The sequence below is a fragment of the Sphaerodactylus townsendi genome, linkage group LG09, assembly GCF_021028975.2.
Source record: "Sphaerodactylus townsendi isolate TG3544 linkage group LG09, MPM_Stown_v2.3, whole genome shotgun sequence".
NCBI classification, from domain to species: domain Eukaryota; kingdom Metazoa; phylum Chordata; class Lepidosauria; order Squamata; family Sphaerodactylidae; genus Sphaerodactylus; species Sphaerodactylus townsendi.
Genome location: NC_059433.1, coordinates 87,514,656 through 87,532,500, shown reverse-complemented (window position 1 = coordinate 87,532,500; position 17,845 = coordinate 87,514,656). Strand labels below are relative to the sequence as shown.

General features: G+C 64.8%; 1 protein-coding gene across 1 annotated transcript in view; it reads left to right on the top strand.

The window, feature by feature from the left end:
* Positions 1-3,165: 3,165 nt before the first annotated feature.
* Positions 3,166-17,845, top strand: part of LAPTM4B (lysosomal protein transmembrane 4 beta) — a 92,553-nt gene continuing 77,873 nt past the window's right edge. Inside the window, exon 1 of the mRNA XM_048507568.1 lies at positions 3,166-3,443. Within this exon, the coding sequence (XP_048363525.1) occupies positions 3,342-3,443 (102 nt within the window). The 5' untranslated portion in view covers positions 3,166-3,341. The remainder of the gene's footprint in view (positions 3,444-17,845) is intronic.

The window sequence follows — 17,845 nt, the reverse complement described above, 5'->3', positions numbered from 1 at the left end:
GCAGTATCCAGAATGTTAGTGATGACAAGATCTCTCCTCAGGTATAATTTCTCAAGCTAATAATACATTTCTGACCTCCGTCCTAAGAGATAAGCTCTTTGAAGCAATGCTCATGTTACTGCTGTAATGTTTAAAATGGACTTTTGAGACGATGCCAAATAAAATGCCGTTTCAGTGGAATTAAAACAGGATTTATGGCACAGCACACAGAGATGAAAAATTAGTCATTTTATTTCAACAATCCATCTTCCAGCACGAAACAGTCCTTGAATGGAGCCCTAGGAAGTGAATCAGCTCACAGTGGAGAGGAGCCAAAAGCTTTCTCTGTTTTTATAATCAGGGAAACAGCATTAGCCAGATCAATCAATCTCTCTTACTGAGAGAAAGAAAAGGAAAAATATAAAGGTTTAAAATAATTTAAGACATCAGTCTTCTCTGTCTTTGGAGTAGGAAGCTGCTGTTTTGTTTCGACCTTGTCTTGTCCGAGCTTGAATGTAGCAGAAGGTAAGTATTTCCACAATTAAGAAAGAAGGACCTTCTCTGTTGTGACATCTAAATTATGAACACCCTTTCCTCATATTTGCCTGACATCCTTCCTGCCGTCATTTATGTCTCACCTGGAGAAGTCATGTCTCAATGGTACAGCACATGCTTTTCTTGCAGAAGGCCCCAGATTCAATTTCTTCTCCATTTAAACAAATTAGGTAGTGGATGAAGCAAAAGGCTCCTGTCTTATAAGAATAGTTGGACGCCTTATAAAGCAGCTTTATATGTCCCTGCAGGCATTTGTGGGGATATGATTGTGGAATTACTGGGGGCAGCAGTCTTTCATTAACGTCAATACTAATTTTGGTATCGATTTTAGTCCCACTGTATTATTCCCAGGGGTTCAATCTAAAGATCCTGCTCCATTGGTGTAACACATCTTGCACTAAAAGAACAGGCCTTCCATTGGTGGCAGACGGGGAATTGTTGCCAACTCTTACTTACCCTTCCCCCACATGCTGTTCTGGAGGTTCCCTGAATTTTCAGGAGCAGAATCGGTGGGCTGTTGCACACAAAAAAAGGACCCATTCTGTCAGGAATACTTGCAGTAATTTGAATCTCCCACATAAACATGAAGATGCAGGTCTCTCATACATTCTAAGCTCTTTATGTATTTAAAAGTATTATATTCCATTTTTTTTAACCAATCCTACAAGGTATCTTTCATTTTAGTCCAGGATTAAAATTATACCCTATAAGTGGGAACCCACAAGGATTTGCAGAAGGAATCCCATTTTTCCCTCTCCCGCTATTTTCTGTTCCCCTTTCTTGAAAGCCCCCATAGCTTCTCCCCTTTTCCTGCTTCCTTCTCAGGTTGCCAACCTCCAGGTGGGACCTGAAGATCTTCTGGAGTTACATCATATCTCTCATCTATGGAGATCAGCTCCATCTTAAGGTGGCCAGTTGCAAGTTAGAAATTCCTAGAGATTTGTGGGTGGAACTGTGGGTGGGGGAGTTTGGGTATAATGCCCTAGATTCTATCATACAAAGCAGCCACCTTTTCCAGATGAACTGATCTCTGTCATCTGGAGAGGAGTTTTAATTTTAGAGACTGCCAACCTTAATTCCTGTGGTAGAAATGGCTGCATTGGAGAATGAGTTTATGGAGTTATACCCTTCTGAGGTCCTTCCTCTCCTTAACTCCCAAGGTCTCCTTCCCTGCCCCCCCCCCCCCAATCTTCAGGTATTTCTTAACCTGGAGTTGGTAACCCGGTCTCGTTTCCACCCAACAAGCAACCTGCCTTTATCTGCCCCTCTGTCTTCAGCTTTCCGCTCCCCTCAGCAGCCTCTACCTAGGAAAATTGGCCTTTTGGCTAGGCCCACTTTCATCGGGAACCTATAACTTCACTTCCCCTGTAGCTCCATCCCCACACTATTTCCTCTTCCTGGCAACCCCCATATCCCCTCCTTTTCCTGGCCTCATTCTCTGTTTCCTGGCCATTCACCAACCAATTCATCTTTTATCTGCCTCTAATCTTCAGCTATATTTATTGTTTACTTCATTTATACCCCGTCGTTCCACAGTAGGGACCAAAGCAATTTACATTATTCTCACCTCCTTTTTATCTGCACAACAACCCTGTGATGTAGATTAGACGGAAAGTATGTGCCTGGTTCAAAACCATCCAGTGAGCTTACACAACAAGATGGAGATTCAAATGGGGGCCCCACAGACCCAATTCTGAAACTCTAAATGCTACACTACACAGGCTTTCATAGGTTGGCTGCTATTGAAAAATAGCAAGTAACCAGGGCTAGATGAATTATGCAAATCAGGTGATATCAAGTCACTGGAGGCTACTGCCAGGCCCAGTGTTGCCATCCTCCAAGTGGGACCTGGAAATGTCCCAGAATTACAACTGGTCTCAGGGAACAGAATTACAGAGGACAGAGATTAGTTGCCCAAAGACAGGCCTAGAAAGGAACCTGTCATCTCCTGCCATTTTACTCACAGAACCCCAGCCTGGAAATATAGTGTTGGTGCCTGTTGATTCCCACGGGGAGGCTGTTCCACAGTCTGGAGCCAGCCTCAGAGAAAGGTCTGCGTACTCCCTCCCCCTACGTCTTGACAGGGGAAGGGGCCACCAGGAGAGCCCTCTCGCTCAACCAGGTTCATATGAGCCCAGACACTCCTTCGGATAGGTGAGACCCAAGTCATTTAGGGATTTAAACATCAATGTCAAAATCTTGAATTGGGCCCGATAGCTAACAGGGAGCTAGTACAGGTTTTTCAAAGCGGGTGTTATGTGTGCTTGGCCAGATTGACCAGTCATGTTGATCGAATAGACTATTTTTTGTTTTGTTCTCTTTCATTTGACTACGGATTCAGAATTTCACAAAAAATCCCCCACCTCTGTTTGACAGCATCACATTTTGGAGGCTCCAGGGAAACTCCTTTGGAGTAGCAGCCACTCATATTCGAACCTGCCCCCCGCTGGCGAGGTTTGCACTCCGCACGAGGCTCGCGCCACGGACAACCAGAATTTGCCCGGGGAGCGACCCTCCTAATCATCCGCCAGGCCGCCTGGGACTCTGAGGCTCCGCCCCTCGAGCCTGGCAGGCTGGCGTCCTGGTGACGTCATGGAATGGACTCCGGGCTGGTGGCAGCGCCTGATCCCTCCCCCTGCCGGCATTCGGCGGCGGCGGCGAGACTGAGCGCTTCTCCAGGGCGGCAGCTTCTGCTGAGCTCTGTGTTGGGGGGAGGTTTGTCCTACTGCGGCGTTAGGGAGGACGCGAGCAGCGGCGGTCGCAGCAGGCAGGGAGGCAGGCGGACGCCCCCCGGCGTGCGGAGCGCGATGAAGATGATGAGCTCCCCTTGGGCTCGCTTTTACTCCAACAGCTGCTGCCTGTGCTGCCATGTCCGCACCGGGACGATCATCCTTGGGGTTTGGTACCTGGTAAGGAAATGGGGCTTGACTTGGTGGTGGGGGCGGCGGGGGGGAGGCCTGCATTGGCAGGAGCCCCGGCGTTGATCTGAGCGGGCTGGCAGTACGGCCGGGTCTGGGGTGGAGGGCGAGGGAAAGGCTCCGCGTGGGATCCTCCTCGGTCGACCCCCCCCCCCGGGCCTTTCCTGACCTGTTAGAAATGGCTCCAGTTTGACGAAAGGTCGCTGATAACGCCCCCATGAAGGACGTGGGAGGGAGAAGAGGACCCCTGCTGCACTGCGGGGATACCAGATGTGGGGCAGGTCTGTGCATGTCGCCCTCGTTGGGAGGAGGGAAGGGAGATCTCCTGAGGGTTCATAGCATTGTTCTTTTGGGATGGAAAAAGCTGCACCTGCCGAGTCCCAGGAAAGGCACAGGTGTCCTGGGCTGTGTTGCATGTGGTTGGTTGACTCTGCTGCAAGCTGAGTGCTTTTGCTGCCCTGGTTCTGGGGTTTATATATACATATATATATACACATGATGCGTTGGGAATGACATTACCAGCCAGTTGGCTGATACGAGACTGCAAAATTTTGTGTGGTTCTTGGAATATCAGTTAATGCTCTAGGGAGAAATGCTGGACGTTTTTCAGCATTGCAATACTTTGGTATAAGGACTAGGAAACATGTTAATTCCTTGTAGTAGACATGGTCACTATGCATTTCTTATGTGGAAAACTCTTTTAGTGGAAATTCTGATATTTAACACTGTTCATTGTCATTTTAAGAACAGTTTCTGATTTTATAATGAGAAAATATGGCTATTTGGTCTTTCAGCTGTCATTCTAAAGTCTTCCCTTGGTCATAAATGCAGTGGGCAGGTCCCTCTGTTTCCAGTTTTTTTGGTTTTTCCTTTGCAAATTGTCAAACATTAGTGGCCTGCCTCTCTGGGTTGTTTTGAGGAGAAGTGTGGTGAAGACTGCAAAATACTTTATAAATGATTGGTGCTAATGACAAAGTATGTTTACAGACGTTGCTGAATTGACATGAATAAACTCCTTTTTAGGCACGTGGAAATACACCTGAAAACCTGTTGAGCTATGCATGGCTGCAGAGACACTGGTGTGGGCTGGTGGCCAGGAACAGACTGAGACTGCATCCACAGCCAGACAGCAGACATTCACCTCTTGAATCATCTTGTCAGCATAGGAAAACCCTCTTACAAGTTATTGCTATAGCAAGATTTGAAATGTTGTGCAGATGCAGCATTCATCTTCTGGTTCATCCGTTTGGTTTCCAGTATGTGTTAGTAGCACTTATGAGCAGGAAGGATCAAGGATTTTAATTGTCCTTGGATTTGCAGCCTAAACTTAAATCTAAGCAGTTGGATTTTAAGCTGACTGCCCTGTTTAAGTCAAAGAAACTAAATTGGGTTGAACGCTGTGACGGACAGGAGGCGGCCCTGTCCCTGGAGGGAAAATCAGCCACTCAGATGAGCCTGTAGGAACGCAGCTCCAGCATCCAATCTCGTTCCAGGAGGGGGATGAGCTGTGGGAGCGAATGCAGGAGAAGGGAGAGTGGAGTTCTGTTTCAGTGAGGGAGCAGTGGCAGCTCAGGTCTGGTTCAGGAAAAAGAGCAGACAGTGAAGGGTATCTCTCTCTCAGGGAGAAAGGAGAGTGCTCCATTGTTGGGCTGTTTCTTGTAATGAGCGGACCTTGTACCATTCAGTCTCACTTTGGGGAAGGGGCAGGCTGGTGGGGATGGAATCTGTGTGTGAGAGAGGTCCAACCTGGTGGCCAATCAATAACAGTCTGTGCTTGGAATCACTGTGGAAAAGTCTAACTACTCTCTGAAATGATGAAAAGTTTAAATTTTTGTGCCTCAGCCAGGATTCTACTTTGTCTACCTGGAGGCCCATGCTGATGGTTTGCTCCTTTAAACCAACCTGTAAATAAATAAATCTTAGTTGGTTATATATTGATCCAGCCTCAGTGAGCTCAATAATCTGTTTGTGCACCACAAAACTTACCTCACAGCAGCAAACCTAAAGCCTAGACGCTTGCTAGCTGTAGAACACCTGGAAACTGAGGGGGAAGGTTTATAGTTTAAAATGAACCTAGGTTCCAAAAATCTTAGGAGGCTGTAGGGAAAAAAAGGCTTGTCACAAATACAAGTATTTTAACTTAATGTATTTCCATATGGGCTACTAGTTGCAGCACACATAGCACCTAAAATTAATATGTGTTGGGTTAGGGTTTGTGAGACCTCCTTACCCCCCTGGGTGTGTTTCTATAGGACTGGATCTCAAAAATTCTATGGCTTCATTCAAAAAGTCTGGCAGGGCTGAAGTGTCCTCATGCTGGAATCCTCTAACTCATTTTATAACTTAGTATCTTCTGGAGTACACAGGCTGTTCTTCTATACACATTCAGATTGGGTGAGGACTACTCCCAAACGTAGATAAATGGGCAGAGTAGGATCTGAATTTATGTTTATCCTAATCAAGGAAGAGAACTATTTTTCCCACTCCCAAAATGCTAGCTTGGGGGTATCCAGTGAAGCTGATGGGCGGTACATTAAGGATGGACAAAAGGAAGCACTTATTTACCCAACCTGTGAATAAAATGTAGAATTTTCTAGAGAATTTGATGGTCACAGGCATAGATGGCTGTAAAAGGGGATTAAGCACATTAATGGAGAGAACAGGTCTGTCTGTGGCTACTAACCATGATGACTAAAGGGAACCTCTGTATGCAGAGGAAGAAAGATTCTGAATGCCATTTCTAGGAGAACTTCGGGAAAGATGGCCTCTCTGTTAACATGGCCACTGTGCCATGTTGTTGGACCTCCAGAGGAACTGTTTGGCCACTGTGTAAGACAGCGTGCTGGACTGTAGATAGACCACAGGTCTGATCCAGTTGAGCTCTTCTCATGGTCTTAAGGTTCAGCATGAAATATGATTAGTGGAACTCATTCAGTTCCACAGAGGGTGGATCGTGCTGAGGTATTAGCATCCATGTTGGATCCATTGATTCAGAACTTCAATGTTGGATTCTCCCTTCGGTGAATTCTGAGGAGTTGTTAGGTGTACTTTTCACATGATCTGTCTTGAATGGGAAATGATGATCTTTGCTTATTTGTGAGTCCTTTTGGCATCACAACTTGATGGAAGTTGTTGACCCTGCCTCAGTTCCCCAGTGTATTTTGGCAGGTTTCAAAATCATCTCTTGTATTTACTGCTCTATAATCATTTAGCTATGCGTGCCCCTGTATCTTCTACGTATACCCTCTTCTGTTATCTTGATCCAGGGCCTCTTCTGTTGGCCTGTTGTTTTTTCTAGATATAAGTGTATCATCTTTTCAGTGTGACTGTGTGGGATGCTGGCTTTAGTAGATAATGTTGCTTTTCAGAAGGGTGGTTATTTTTGTCAAAATAAACCTCTGAAGAGGTGTATTATTAGCAACATAATTCTTTATAAGATGCAGTAATTCCCTTGAACTGCTGCTATTTGGAAGCCAAGAAAAAGAAGAAGAAGAATTATGGTGCAGTGAGAAAAGATATTTTATTTCACTCAAGGTTCTTGAAATAAGAAAAGGAAATAAGTGCTGTCCTCTTCCACAGGCCTTTTTCCTCACAGGTGGACCATAAAAAGCTGAAGTACAGCCTAAACAGAGTTTATGAAAGTGTGAAATTCCCTCAGAATAAGACCTCAGTAAAAAGACTGTTTTAGGATTCACATGTTCATCTTTCATTATGAGCGCTCTTTGCTTTGCTAACCCCAGGCTGTGCAAAGTGTATTGTAACAAAGTAGAAGCTTGCAAAGTGGATGAGCAGAAAGTTAAGGTTCTGTGACCCTCACAAACTCAACGAAGGTCATTGGCTGGGGACAATTCAACATCTTCAAGGTTTCCAGAATCCAGAGCCTCCCAGGAACATGCTGTAACTTGAGGCATCTTCCATTCTCCTCTCCTCCTCTCCCCCCCCCCCCCACCCCGCTGCACACTGGAGCCCTCCTTGTGGTTTGAGGACCATTGTAATTATCAAGAAGCCAATTCAATCCAGAGTGATGTAATGGCACAAAAACTATCTGTGCATGATTGAATTCATTTCCAGAAATAAAACTGAATTTAGGAGCTGCCATTAAGGAATGAAATGCGCATAAAACCAAGGTAATGTGCCATGGAGATGTTAAAGTAAATAGTTTCAGGGTTTTCCTTCTTAATTACATTCATACTGGAAAGTAATGGGCATTGCATTTTATATATGTTTGGATTCTTCATCACAATAAATCAAGCCCCTCCCCCCCTAAAAAAGGTATAATATGCAAAATTCAGACAGTGTTAAGCACATATATTACAATCTGTGAAGGCCATTCATTGCAAAGGGAAAGTTAATTACCTGCACGCTTATGGCTCCAGTCCTAGTGTACACTTACTAGGGAGAAAGAGCCATTTAATTCTAATTTAATTCACATGTATAATCAAATATTTCCATTTTATGATTTTGTAATTTTAGTAGCCTTATCTTTTGCAGTTACCCATTCACCTTACAAAGTTCCTGCAGGTTTTTACCAAGAAAATGTCTCCTTCCTTCCTTCCTTCCTTCCTTCCTTCCTTCCTTCCTTCCTTCCTTCCTTCCTTCCTTCCTTCCTTCCTTCCTTCCTTCCTTCCTTCCTTCCTTCCTCCCTCCCTCCCTCCCTCCCTCCCTCCCTCCCTCCCGCCCGCCCGCCCGCCCGCCCGCCCGCCCGCCCGCCCGCCTGCCTGCCTTCCTGCCTTCCTTCCTTCCTTTCAAAAGCCTGAGAAGTTGGGATCAGTGTACCTCAGATGAACTGGAGTCTCATCAATATGCTGACAGTATTTAAGAAGTCAGTGGGAAAAACTGGAATATGTTCAGATCCTATATAATTTGGCAACATCTTGCTACCAGCTAAAAGAAACTGGTTTCTAAGAACTGGATGATAACTGTTTTCTGGGATTCACAATTAAGCAAATTCTGATTATGTGGATAAGCTGATAAGAATTCTCTTTCTGTCTGTAATAGGTCATACACCCCAGAGAGCCAAGGTTGTCTTTGGATGAATGCAGATTAGAGGAGGATTTATTCCTTAGGAAACAACTGAAATTATGAAGCTGAAATGGTATTCAGGATAAATGTTTGAAGCTGTGTACTTAGCAGTTAACTGACAGTGTCTTGGTAGAAGTCCTATAAGTGATGGCAGTTAGAATATTGATTTATGGTGACCTCGGTTCAAATGCCCACTTAGCCATGTATGATGTGTTACTATCTCTCACCCTAATAGTGCAATTATTGGACATGGACTAGAGCAACTTTGCATGTGATTGCTGCCAGCTGTCTCAAAGGACTCTTGTGAGAATCCTGATCTCTGTGGAACAAGGAAAAGGTGAAATGTAATACATGAATGAACAAATATGTTTTGGAATCTCATAAAAGATCATGAAGGGAATGATGCGGTCATTTAACTATTCATTGCATTTTCATTAAACGTTCTTGAGTTCAATGCAGTTGTGTGCAGGCTGGTATATTTATTAGGGTGAGAAAGGGTCTTCTTTTCCTGCTCTCATTTCCCTCCACTTTATTCCTATATCTCTTCTATGACTGTAAAGCTTTCATTTTATGCTATGAAGTTTCTTTCCCACTGGAATTTTATGCTTATGACCTGCATACAGGTGACATTTCAGGCTTCTAACGAACTGATCTGATATTACCCTTCCCTCCCCCCTTCCCCTTTTAGGGAGAAAAAAGCTTTTACCAATATTCATGAATTAACGTTTTAAGAAGATAGTAGATGTATTTGGAAGTGCTGTTCCAAGGTGATGCTCAGAATATCTTTTCATTTAAAATCCATCCCTTAGGAATGACTATTCAAGACAGCAAATGGAACAGGGCCTTTTCAAATGGGCTGCATTCCAGTCATTAGTAACTTACCGCGTGTCTTTTGGGGTGAAGCTTTTTTTCTGTATATGAAACTGTTCTTAAAAGGTATCCCTCACATTTCGCAATTAAGTGGCTTAGCTTGCAGTCCTAAGCAGGTCTACTCAGAATCCTATACAGATCTGTTCAATGAGATTTACGCCAAGGAAAATGTCCTTAGGGTTGCATTGTTAATTATGAACTTGAAACACCATGGGGAGCTGTAGATGGGAGGAGGAGGCAAAGAAGTTGTGAAAATTCTTTTGTCACCTGCTGTGGAATCCAACTCCTGTTTCATAATACACACACAAGTAACAAACATGTTAAGAGATATGTGCGCGTGTGTATATGTGCGTGTGTGTGTATAAAATATGTAAAATGCATTTGTGAAACTTAAAAAAAAATATCTTAAATGGCATAACTTCATAAATAAAGATAAGTGTCTGATGTGTCGTGATCTGTTTATGTAAGCAAAACAACTAAGGGCTGGATCCAAATGAACATGAACAGGGCTCAAAATTTTCCTACGGCAGCCTCCTCCCACCCTTCAGATGCTGCATCTCCCCTGGATTCTGGGGGCCTTCCCAGGAACAGGACTAGCTATGACATGTAGGGCTGCAGTGAGTCAGGAACTAGCAAAAATTGATGAAGGAAAATGAGGTTTGCAACTAGCTTTGTTAACTATCAGGGATTTGAAGCTGTAAGAATTCAGTTATCGGAGGATGCTTATGAGCCTAGTATAGGCAACAGGATCTATTTTATTCAAGTGGCTTTGCTGCTCTGTGATTTATTTGTGCAGACTCGTTTTTTTCCAATTGCAATCAAGAGAATTGGAGCAGGAAGAGCAATTATTTCTGAAATGCTTGGAGGGTTTCTCCGTCAGCATATATGGGCATTCAGGAAGGGGTCAAGTGAGGAGTATTAAAGCCAGAATTACAGGTAGGGATTGGCATGAATTAGCTGAGAAACAAAGAATGAGAAAGTTGTGTTGTTATGGAAGTTTCTACCCATGAAAAACTCTAGACAAAGATGGCTAATAGTGTAGTCGTACCCACGAGGTCCCAGGGAAGAGACGTGGGGGGGGGGGGGGGTGGGGGGGGGGGGGGGTGGGGGGGGGGGGGGGTGGGGGGGGGGGGGGGTGGGGGGGGGGGGGGGTGGGGGGGGGGGGGGGTGGGGGGGGGGGGGGGTGGGGGGGGGGGGGGGTGGGGGGGGGGGGGGGTGGGGGGGGGGGGGGGTGGGGGGGGGGGGGGGTGGGGGGGGGGGGGGGTGGGGGGGGGGGGGGGTGGGGGGGGGGGGGGGTGGGGGGGGGGGGGGGTGGGGGGGGGGGGGGGTGGGGGGGGGGGGGGGTGGGGGGGGGGGGGGGTGGGGGGGGGGGGGGGTGGGGGGGGGGGGGGGTGGGGGGGGGGGGGGGTGGGGGGGGGGGGGGGTGGGGGGGGGGGGGGGTGGGGGGGGGGGGGGGTGGGGGGGGGGGGGGGTGGGGGGGGGGGGGGGTGGGGGGGGGGGGGGGTGGGGGGGGGGGGGGGTGGGGGGGGGGGGGGGTGGGGGGGGGGGGGGGTGGGGGGGGGGGGGGGTGGGGGGGGGGGGGGGTGGGGGGGGGGGGGGGTGGGGGGGGGGGGGGGTGGGGGGGGGGGGGGGTGGGGGGGGGGGGGGGTGGGGGGGGGGGGGGGTGGGGGGGGGGGGGGGTGGGGGGGGGGGGGGGTGGGGGGGGGGGGGGGTGGGGGGGGGGGGGGGTGGGGGGGGGGGGGGGTGGGGGGGGGGGGGGGTGGGGGGGGGGGGGGGTGGGGGGGGGGGGGGGTGGGGGGGGGGGGGGGTGGGGGGGGGGGGGGGTGGGGGGGGGGGGGGGTGGGGGGGGGGGGGGGTGGGGGGGGGGGGGGGTGGGGGGGGGGGGGGGTGGGGGGGGGGGGGGGTGGGGGGGGGGGGGGGTGGGGGGGGGGGGGGGTGGGGGGGGGGGGGGGTGGGGGGGGGGGGGGGTGGGGGGGGGGGGGGGTGGGGGGGGGGGGGGGTGGGGGGGGGGGGGGGTGGGGGGGGGGGGGGGTGGGGGGGGGGGGGGGTGGGGGGGGGGGGGGGTGGGGGGGGGGGGGGGTGGGGGGGGGGGGGGGTGGGGGGGGGGGGGGGTGGGGGGGGGGGGGGGTGGGGGGGGGGGGGGGTGGGGGGGGGGGGGGGTGGGGGGGGGGGGGGGTGGGGGGGGGGGGGGGTGGGGGGGGGGGGGGGTGGGGGGGGGGGGGGGTGGGGGGGGGGGGGGGTGGGGGGGGGGGGGGGTGGGGGGGGGGGGGGGTGGGGGGGGGGGGGGGTGGGGGGGGGGGGGGGTGGGGGGGGGGGGGGGTGGGGGGGGGGGGGGGTGGGGGGGGGGGGGGGTGGGGGGGGGGGGGGGTGGGGGGGGGGGGGGGTGGGGGGGGGGGGGGGTGGGGGGGGGGGGGGGTGGGGGGGGGGGGGGGTGGGGGGGGGGGGGGGTGGGGGGGGGGGGGGGTGGGGGGGGGGGGGGGTGGGGGGGGGGGGGGGTGGGGGGGGGGGGGGGTGGGGGGGGGGGGGGGTGGGGGGGGGGGGGGGTGGGGGGGGGGGGGGGTGGGGGGGGGGGGGGGTGGGGGGGGGGGGGGGTGGGGGGGGGGGGGGGTGGGGGGGGGGGGGGGTGGGGGGGGGGGGGGGTGGGGGGGGGGGGGGGTGGGGGGGGGGGGGGGTGGGGGGGGGGGGGGGTGGGGGGGGGGGGGGGTGGGGGGGGGGGGGGGTGGGGGGGGGGGGGGGTGGGGGGGGGGGGGGGTGGGGGGGGGGGGGGGTGGGGGGGGGGGGGGGTGGGGGGGGGGGGGGGTGGGGGGGGGGGGGGGTGGGGGGGGGGGGGGGTGGGGGGGGGGGGGGGTGGGGGGGGGGGGGGGTGGGGGGGGGGGGGGGTGGGGGGGGGGGGGGGTGGGGGGGGGGGGGGGTGGGGGGGGGGGGGGGTGGGGGGGGGGGGGGGTGGGGGGGGGGGGGGGTGGGGGGGGGGGGGGGTGGGGGGGGGGGGGGGTGGGGGGGGGGGGGGGTGGGGGGGGGGGGGGGTGGGGGGGGGGGGGGGTGGGGGGGGGGGGGGGTGGGGGGGGGGGGGGGTGGGGGGGGGGGGGGGTGGGGGGGGGGGGGGGTGGGGGGGGGGGGGGGTGGGGGGGGGGGGGGGTGGGGGGGGGGGGGGGTGGGGGGGGGGGGGGGTGGGGGGGGGGGGGGGTGGGGGGGGGGGGGGGTGGGGGGGGGGGGGGGTGGGGGGGGGGGGGGGTGGGGGGGGGGGGGGGTGGGGGGGGGGGGGGGTGGGGGGGGGGGGGGGTGGGGGGGGGGGGGGGTGGGGGGGGGGGGGGGTGGGGGGGGGGGGGGGTGGGGGGGGGGGGGGGTGGGGGGGGGGGGGGGTGGGGGGGGGGGGGGGTGGGGGGGGGGGGGGGTGGGGGGGGGGGGGGGTGGGGGGGGGGGGGGGTGGGGGGGGGGGGGGGTGGGGGGGGGGGGGGGTGGGGGGGGGGGGGGGTGGGGGGGGGGGGGGGTGGGGGGGGGGGGGGGTGGGGGGGGGGGGGGGTGGGGGGGGGGGGGGGTGGGGGGGGGGGGGGGTGGGGGGGGGGGGGGGTGGGGGGGGGGGGGGGTGGGGGGGGGGGGGGGTGGGGGGGGGGGGGGGTGGGGGGGGGGGGGGGTGGGGGGGGGGGGGGGTGGGGGGGGGGGGGGGTGGGGGGGGGGGGGGGTGGGGGGGGGGGGGGGTGGGGGGGGGGGGGGGTGGGGGGGGGGGGGGGTGGGGGGGGGGGGGGGTGGGGGGGGGGGGGGGTGGGGGGGGGGGGGGGTGGGGGGGGGGGGGGGTGGGGGGGGGGGGGGGTGGGGGGGGGGGGGGGTGGGGGGGGGGGGGGGTGGGGGGGGGGGGGGGTGGGGGGGGGGGGGGGTGGGGGGGGGGGGGGGTGGGGGGGGGGGGGGGTGGGGGGGGGGGGGGGTGGGGGGGGGGGGGGGTGGGGGGGGGGGGGGGTGGGGGGGGGGGGGGGTGGGGGGGGGGGGGGGTGGGGGGGGGGGGGGGTGGGGGGGGGGGGGGGTGGGGGGGGGGGGGGGTGGGGGGGGGGGGGGGTGGGGGGGGGGGGGGGTGGGGGGGGGGGGGGGTGGGGGGGGGGGGGGGTGGGGGGGGGGGGGGGTGGGGGGGGGGGGGGGTGGGGGGGGGGGGGGGTGGGGGGGGGGGGGGGTGGGGGGGGGGGGGGGTGGGGGGGGGGGGGGGTGGGGGGGGGGGGGGGTGGGGGGGGGGGGGGGTGGGGGGGGGGGGGGGTGGGGGGGGGGGGGGGTGGGGGGGGGGGGGGGTGGGGGGGGGGGGGGGTGGGGGGGGGGGGGGGTGGGGGGGGGGGGGGGTGGGGGGGGGGGGGGGTGGGGGGGGGGGGGGGTGGGGGGGGGGGGGGGTGGGGGGGGGGGGGGGTGGGGGGGGGGGGGGGTGGGGGGGGGGGGGGGTGGGGGGGGGGGGGGGTGGGGGGGGGGGGGGGTGGGGGGGGGGGGGGGTGGGGGGGGGGGGGGGTGGGGGGGGGGGGGGGTGGGGGGGGGGGGGGGTGGGGGGGGGGGGGGGTGGGGGGGGGGGGGGGTGGGGGGGGGGGGGGGTGGGGGGGGGGGGGGGTGGGGGGGGGGGGGGGTGGGGGGGGGGGGGGGTGGGGGGGGGGGGGGGTGGGGGGGGGGGGGGGTGGGGGGGGGGGGGGGTGGGGGGGGGGGGGGGTGGGGGGGGGGGGGGGTGGGGGGGGGGGGGGGTGGGGGGGGGGGGGGGTGGGGGGGGGGGGGGGTGGGGGGGGGGGGGGGTGGGGGGGGGGGGGGGTGGGGGGGGGGGGGGGTGGGGGGGGGGGGGGGTGGGGGGGGGGGGGGGTGGGGGGGGGGGGGGGTGGGGGGGGGGGGGGGTGGGGGGGGGGGGGGGTGGGGGGGGGGGGGGGTGGGGGGGGGGGGGGGTGGGGGGGGGGGGGGGTGGGGGGGGGGGGGGGTGGGGGGGGGGGGGGGTGGGGGGGGGGGGGGGTGGGGGGGGGGGGGGGTGGGGGGGGGGGGGGGTGGGGGGGGGGGGGGGTGGGGGGGGGGGGGGGTGGGGGGGGGGGGGGGTGGGGGGGGGGGGGGGTGGGGGGGGGGGGGGGTGGGGGGGGGGGGGGGTGGGGGGGGGGGGGGGTGGGGGGGGGGGGGGGTGGGGGGGGGGGGGGGTGGGGGGGGGGGGGGGTGGGGGGGGGGGGGGGTGGGGGGGGGGGGGGGTGGGGGGGGGGGGGGGTGGGGGGGGGGGGGGGTGGGGGGGGGGGGGGGTGGGGGGGGGGGGGGGTGGGGGGGGGGGGGGGTGGGGGGGGGGGGGGGTGGGGGGGGGGGGGGGTGGGGGGGGGGGGGGGTGGGGGGGGGGGGGGGTGGGGGGGGGGGGGGGTGGGGGGGGGGGGGGGTGGGGGGGGGGGGGGGTGGGGGGGGGGGGGGGTGGGGGGGGGGGGGGGTGGGGGGGGGGGGGGGTGGGGGGGGGGGGGGGTGGGGGGGGGGGGGGGTGGGGGGGGGGGGGGGTGGGGGGGGGGGGGGGTGGGGGGGGGGGGGGGTGGGGGGGGGGGGGGGTGGGGGGGGGGGGGGGTGGGGGGGGGGGGGGGTGGGGGGGGGGGGGGGTGGGGGGGGGGGGGGGTGGGGGGGGGGGGGGGTGGGGGGGGGGGGGGGTGGGGGGGGGGGGGGGTGGGGGGGGGGGGGGGTGGGGGGGGGGGGGGGTGGGGGGGGGGGGGGGTGGGGGGGGGGGGGGGTGGGGGGGGGGGGGGGTGGGGGGGGGGGGGGGTGGGGGGGGGGGGGGGTGGGGGGGGGGGGGGGTGGGGGGGGGGGGGGGTGGGGGGGGGGGGGGGTGGGGGGGGGGGGGGGTGGGGGGGGGGGGGGGTGGGGGGGGGGGGGGGTGGGGGGGGGGGGGGGTGGGGGGGGGGGGGGGTGGGGGGGGGGGGGGGTGGGGGGGGGGGGGGGTGGGGGGGGGGGGGGGTGGGGGGGGGGGGGGGTGGGGGGGGGGGGGGGTGGGGGGGGGGGGGGGTGGGGGGGGGGGGGGGTGGGGGGGGGGGGGGGTGGGGGGGGGGGGGGGTGGGGGGGGGGGGGGGTGGGGGGGGGGGGGGGTGGGGGGGGGGGGGGGTGGGGGGGGGGGGGGGTGGGGGGGGGGGGGGGTGGGGGGGGGGGGGGGTGGGGGGGGGGGGGGGTGGGGGGGGGGGGGGGTGGGGGGGGGGGGGGGTGGGGGGGGGGGGGGGTGGGGGGGGGGGGGGGTGGGGGGGGGGGGGGGTGGGGGGGGGGGGGGGTGGGGGGGGGGGGGGGTGGGGGGGGGGGGGGGTGGGGGGGGGGGGGGGTGGGGGGGGGGGGGGGTGGGGGGGGGGGGGGGTGGGGGGGGGGGGGGGTGGGGGGGGGGGGGGGTGGGGGGGGGGGGGGGTGGGGGGGGGGGGGGGTGGGGGGGGGGGGGGGTGGGGGGGGGGGGGGGTGGGGGGGGGGGGGGGTGGGGGGGGGGGGGGGTGGGGGGGGGGGGGGGTGGGGGGGGGGGGGGGTGGGGGGGGGGGGGGGTGGGGGGGGGGGGGGGTGGGGGGGGGGGGGGGTGGGGGGGGGGGGGGGTGGGGGGGGGGGGGGGTGGGGGGGGGGGGGGGTGGGGGGGGGGGGGGGTGGGGGGGGGGGGGGGTGGGGGGGGGGGGGGGTGGGGGGGGGGGGGGGTGGGGGGGGGGGGGGGTGGGGGGGGGGGGGGGTGGGGGGGGGGGGGGGTGGGGGGGGGGGGGGGTGGGGGGGGGGGGGGGTGGGGGGGGGGGGGGGTGGGGGGGGGGGGGGGTGGGGGGGGGGGGGGGTGGGGGGGGGGGGGGGTGGGGGGGGGGGGGGGTGGGGGGGGGGGGGGGTGGGGGGGGGGGGGGGTGGGGGGGGGGGGGGGTGGGGGGGGGGGGGGGTGGGGGGGGGGGGGGGTGGGGGGGGGGGGGGGTGGGGGGGGGGGGGGGTGGGGGGGGGGGGGGGTGGGGGGGGGGGGGGGTGGGGGGGGGGGGGGGTGGGGGGGGGGGGGGGTGGGGGGGGGGGGGGGTGGGGGGGGGGGGGGGTGGGGGGGGGGGGGGGTGGGGGGGGGGGGGGGTGGGGGGGGGGGGGGGTGGGGGGGGGGGGGGGTGGGGGGGGGGGGGGGTGGGGGGGGGGGGGGGTGGGGGGGGGGGGGGGTGGGGGGGGGGGGGGGTGGGGGGGGGGGGGGGTGGGGGGGGGGGGGGGTGGGGGGGGGGGGGGGTGGGGGGGGGGGGGGGTGGGGGGGGGGGGGGGTGGGGGGGGGGGGGGGTGGGGGGGGGGGGGGGTGGGGGGGGGGGGGGGTGGGGGGGGGGGGGGGTGGGGGGGGGGGGGGGTGGGGGGGGGGGGGGGTGGGGGGGGGGGGGGGTGGGGGGGGGGGGGGGTGGGGGGGGGGGGGGGTGGGGGGGGGGGGGGGTGGGGGGGGGGGGGGGTGGGGGGGGGGGGGGGTGGGGGGGGGGGGGGGTGGGGGGGGGGGGGGGTGGGGGGGGGGGGGGGTGGGGGGGGGGGGGGGTGGGGGGGGGGGGGGGTGGGGGGGGGGGGGGGTGGGGGGGGGGGGGGGTGGGGGGGGGGGGGGGTGGGGGGGGGGGGGGGTGGGGGGGGGGGGGGGTGGGGGGGGGGGGGGGTGGGGGGGGGGGGGGGTGGGGGGGGGGGGGGGTGGGGGGGGGGGGGGGTGGGGGGGGGGGGGGGTGGGGGGGGGGGGGGGTGGGGGGGGGGGGGGGTGGGGGGGGGGGGGGGTGGGGGGGGGGGGGGGTGGGGGGGGGGGGGGGTGGGGGGGGGGGGGGGTGGGGGGGGGGGGGGGTGGGGGGGGGGGGGGGTGGGGGGGGGGGGGGGTGGGGGGGGGGGGGGGTGGGGGGGGGGGGGGGTGGGGGGGGGGGGGGGTGGGGGGGGGGGGGGGTGGGGGGGGGGGGGGGTGGGGGGGGGGGGGGGTGGGGGGGGGGGGGGGTGGGGGGGGGGGGGGGTGGGGGGGGGGGGGGGTGGGGGGGGGGGGGGGTGGGGGGGGGGGGGGGTGGGGGGGGGGGGGGGTGGGGGGGGGGGGGGGTGGGGGGGGGGGGGGGTGGGGGGGGGGGGGGGTGGGGGGGGGGGGGGGTGGGGGGGGGGGGGGGTGGGGGGGGGGGGGGGTGGGGGGGGGGGGGGGTGGGGGGGGGGGGGGGTGGGGGGGGGGGGGGGTGGGGGGGGGGGGGGGTGGGGGGGGGGGGGGGTGGGGGGGGGGGGGGGTGGGGGGGGGGGGGGGTGGGGGGGGGGGGGGGTGGGGGGGGGGGGGGGTGGGGGGGGGGGGGGGTGGGGGGGGGGGGGGGTGGGGGGGGGGGGGGGTGGGGGGGGGGGGGGGTGGGGGGGGGGGGGGGTGGGGGGGGGGGGGGGTGGGGGGGGGGGGGGGTGGGGGGGGGGGGGGGTGGGGGGGGGGGGGGGTGGGGGGGGGGGGGGGTGGGGGGGGGGGGGGGTGGGGGGGGGGGGGGGTGGGGGGGGGGGGGGGTGGGGGGGGGGGGGGGTGGGGGGGGGGGGGGGTGGGGGGGGGGGGGGGTGGGGGGGGGGGGGGGTGGGGGGGGGGGGGGGTGGGG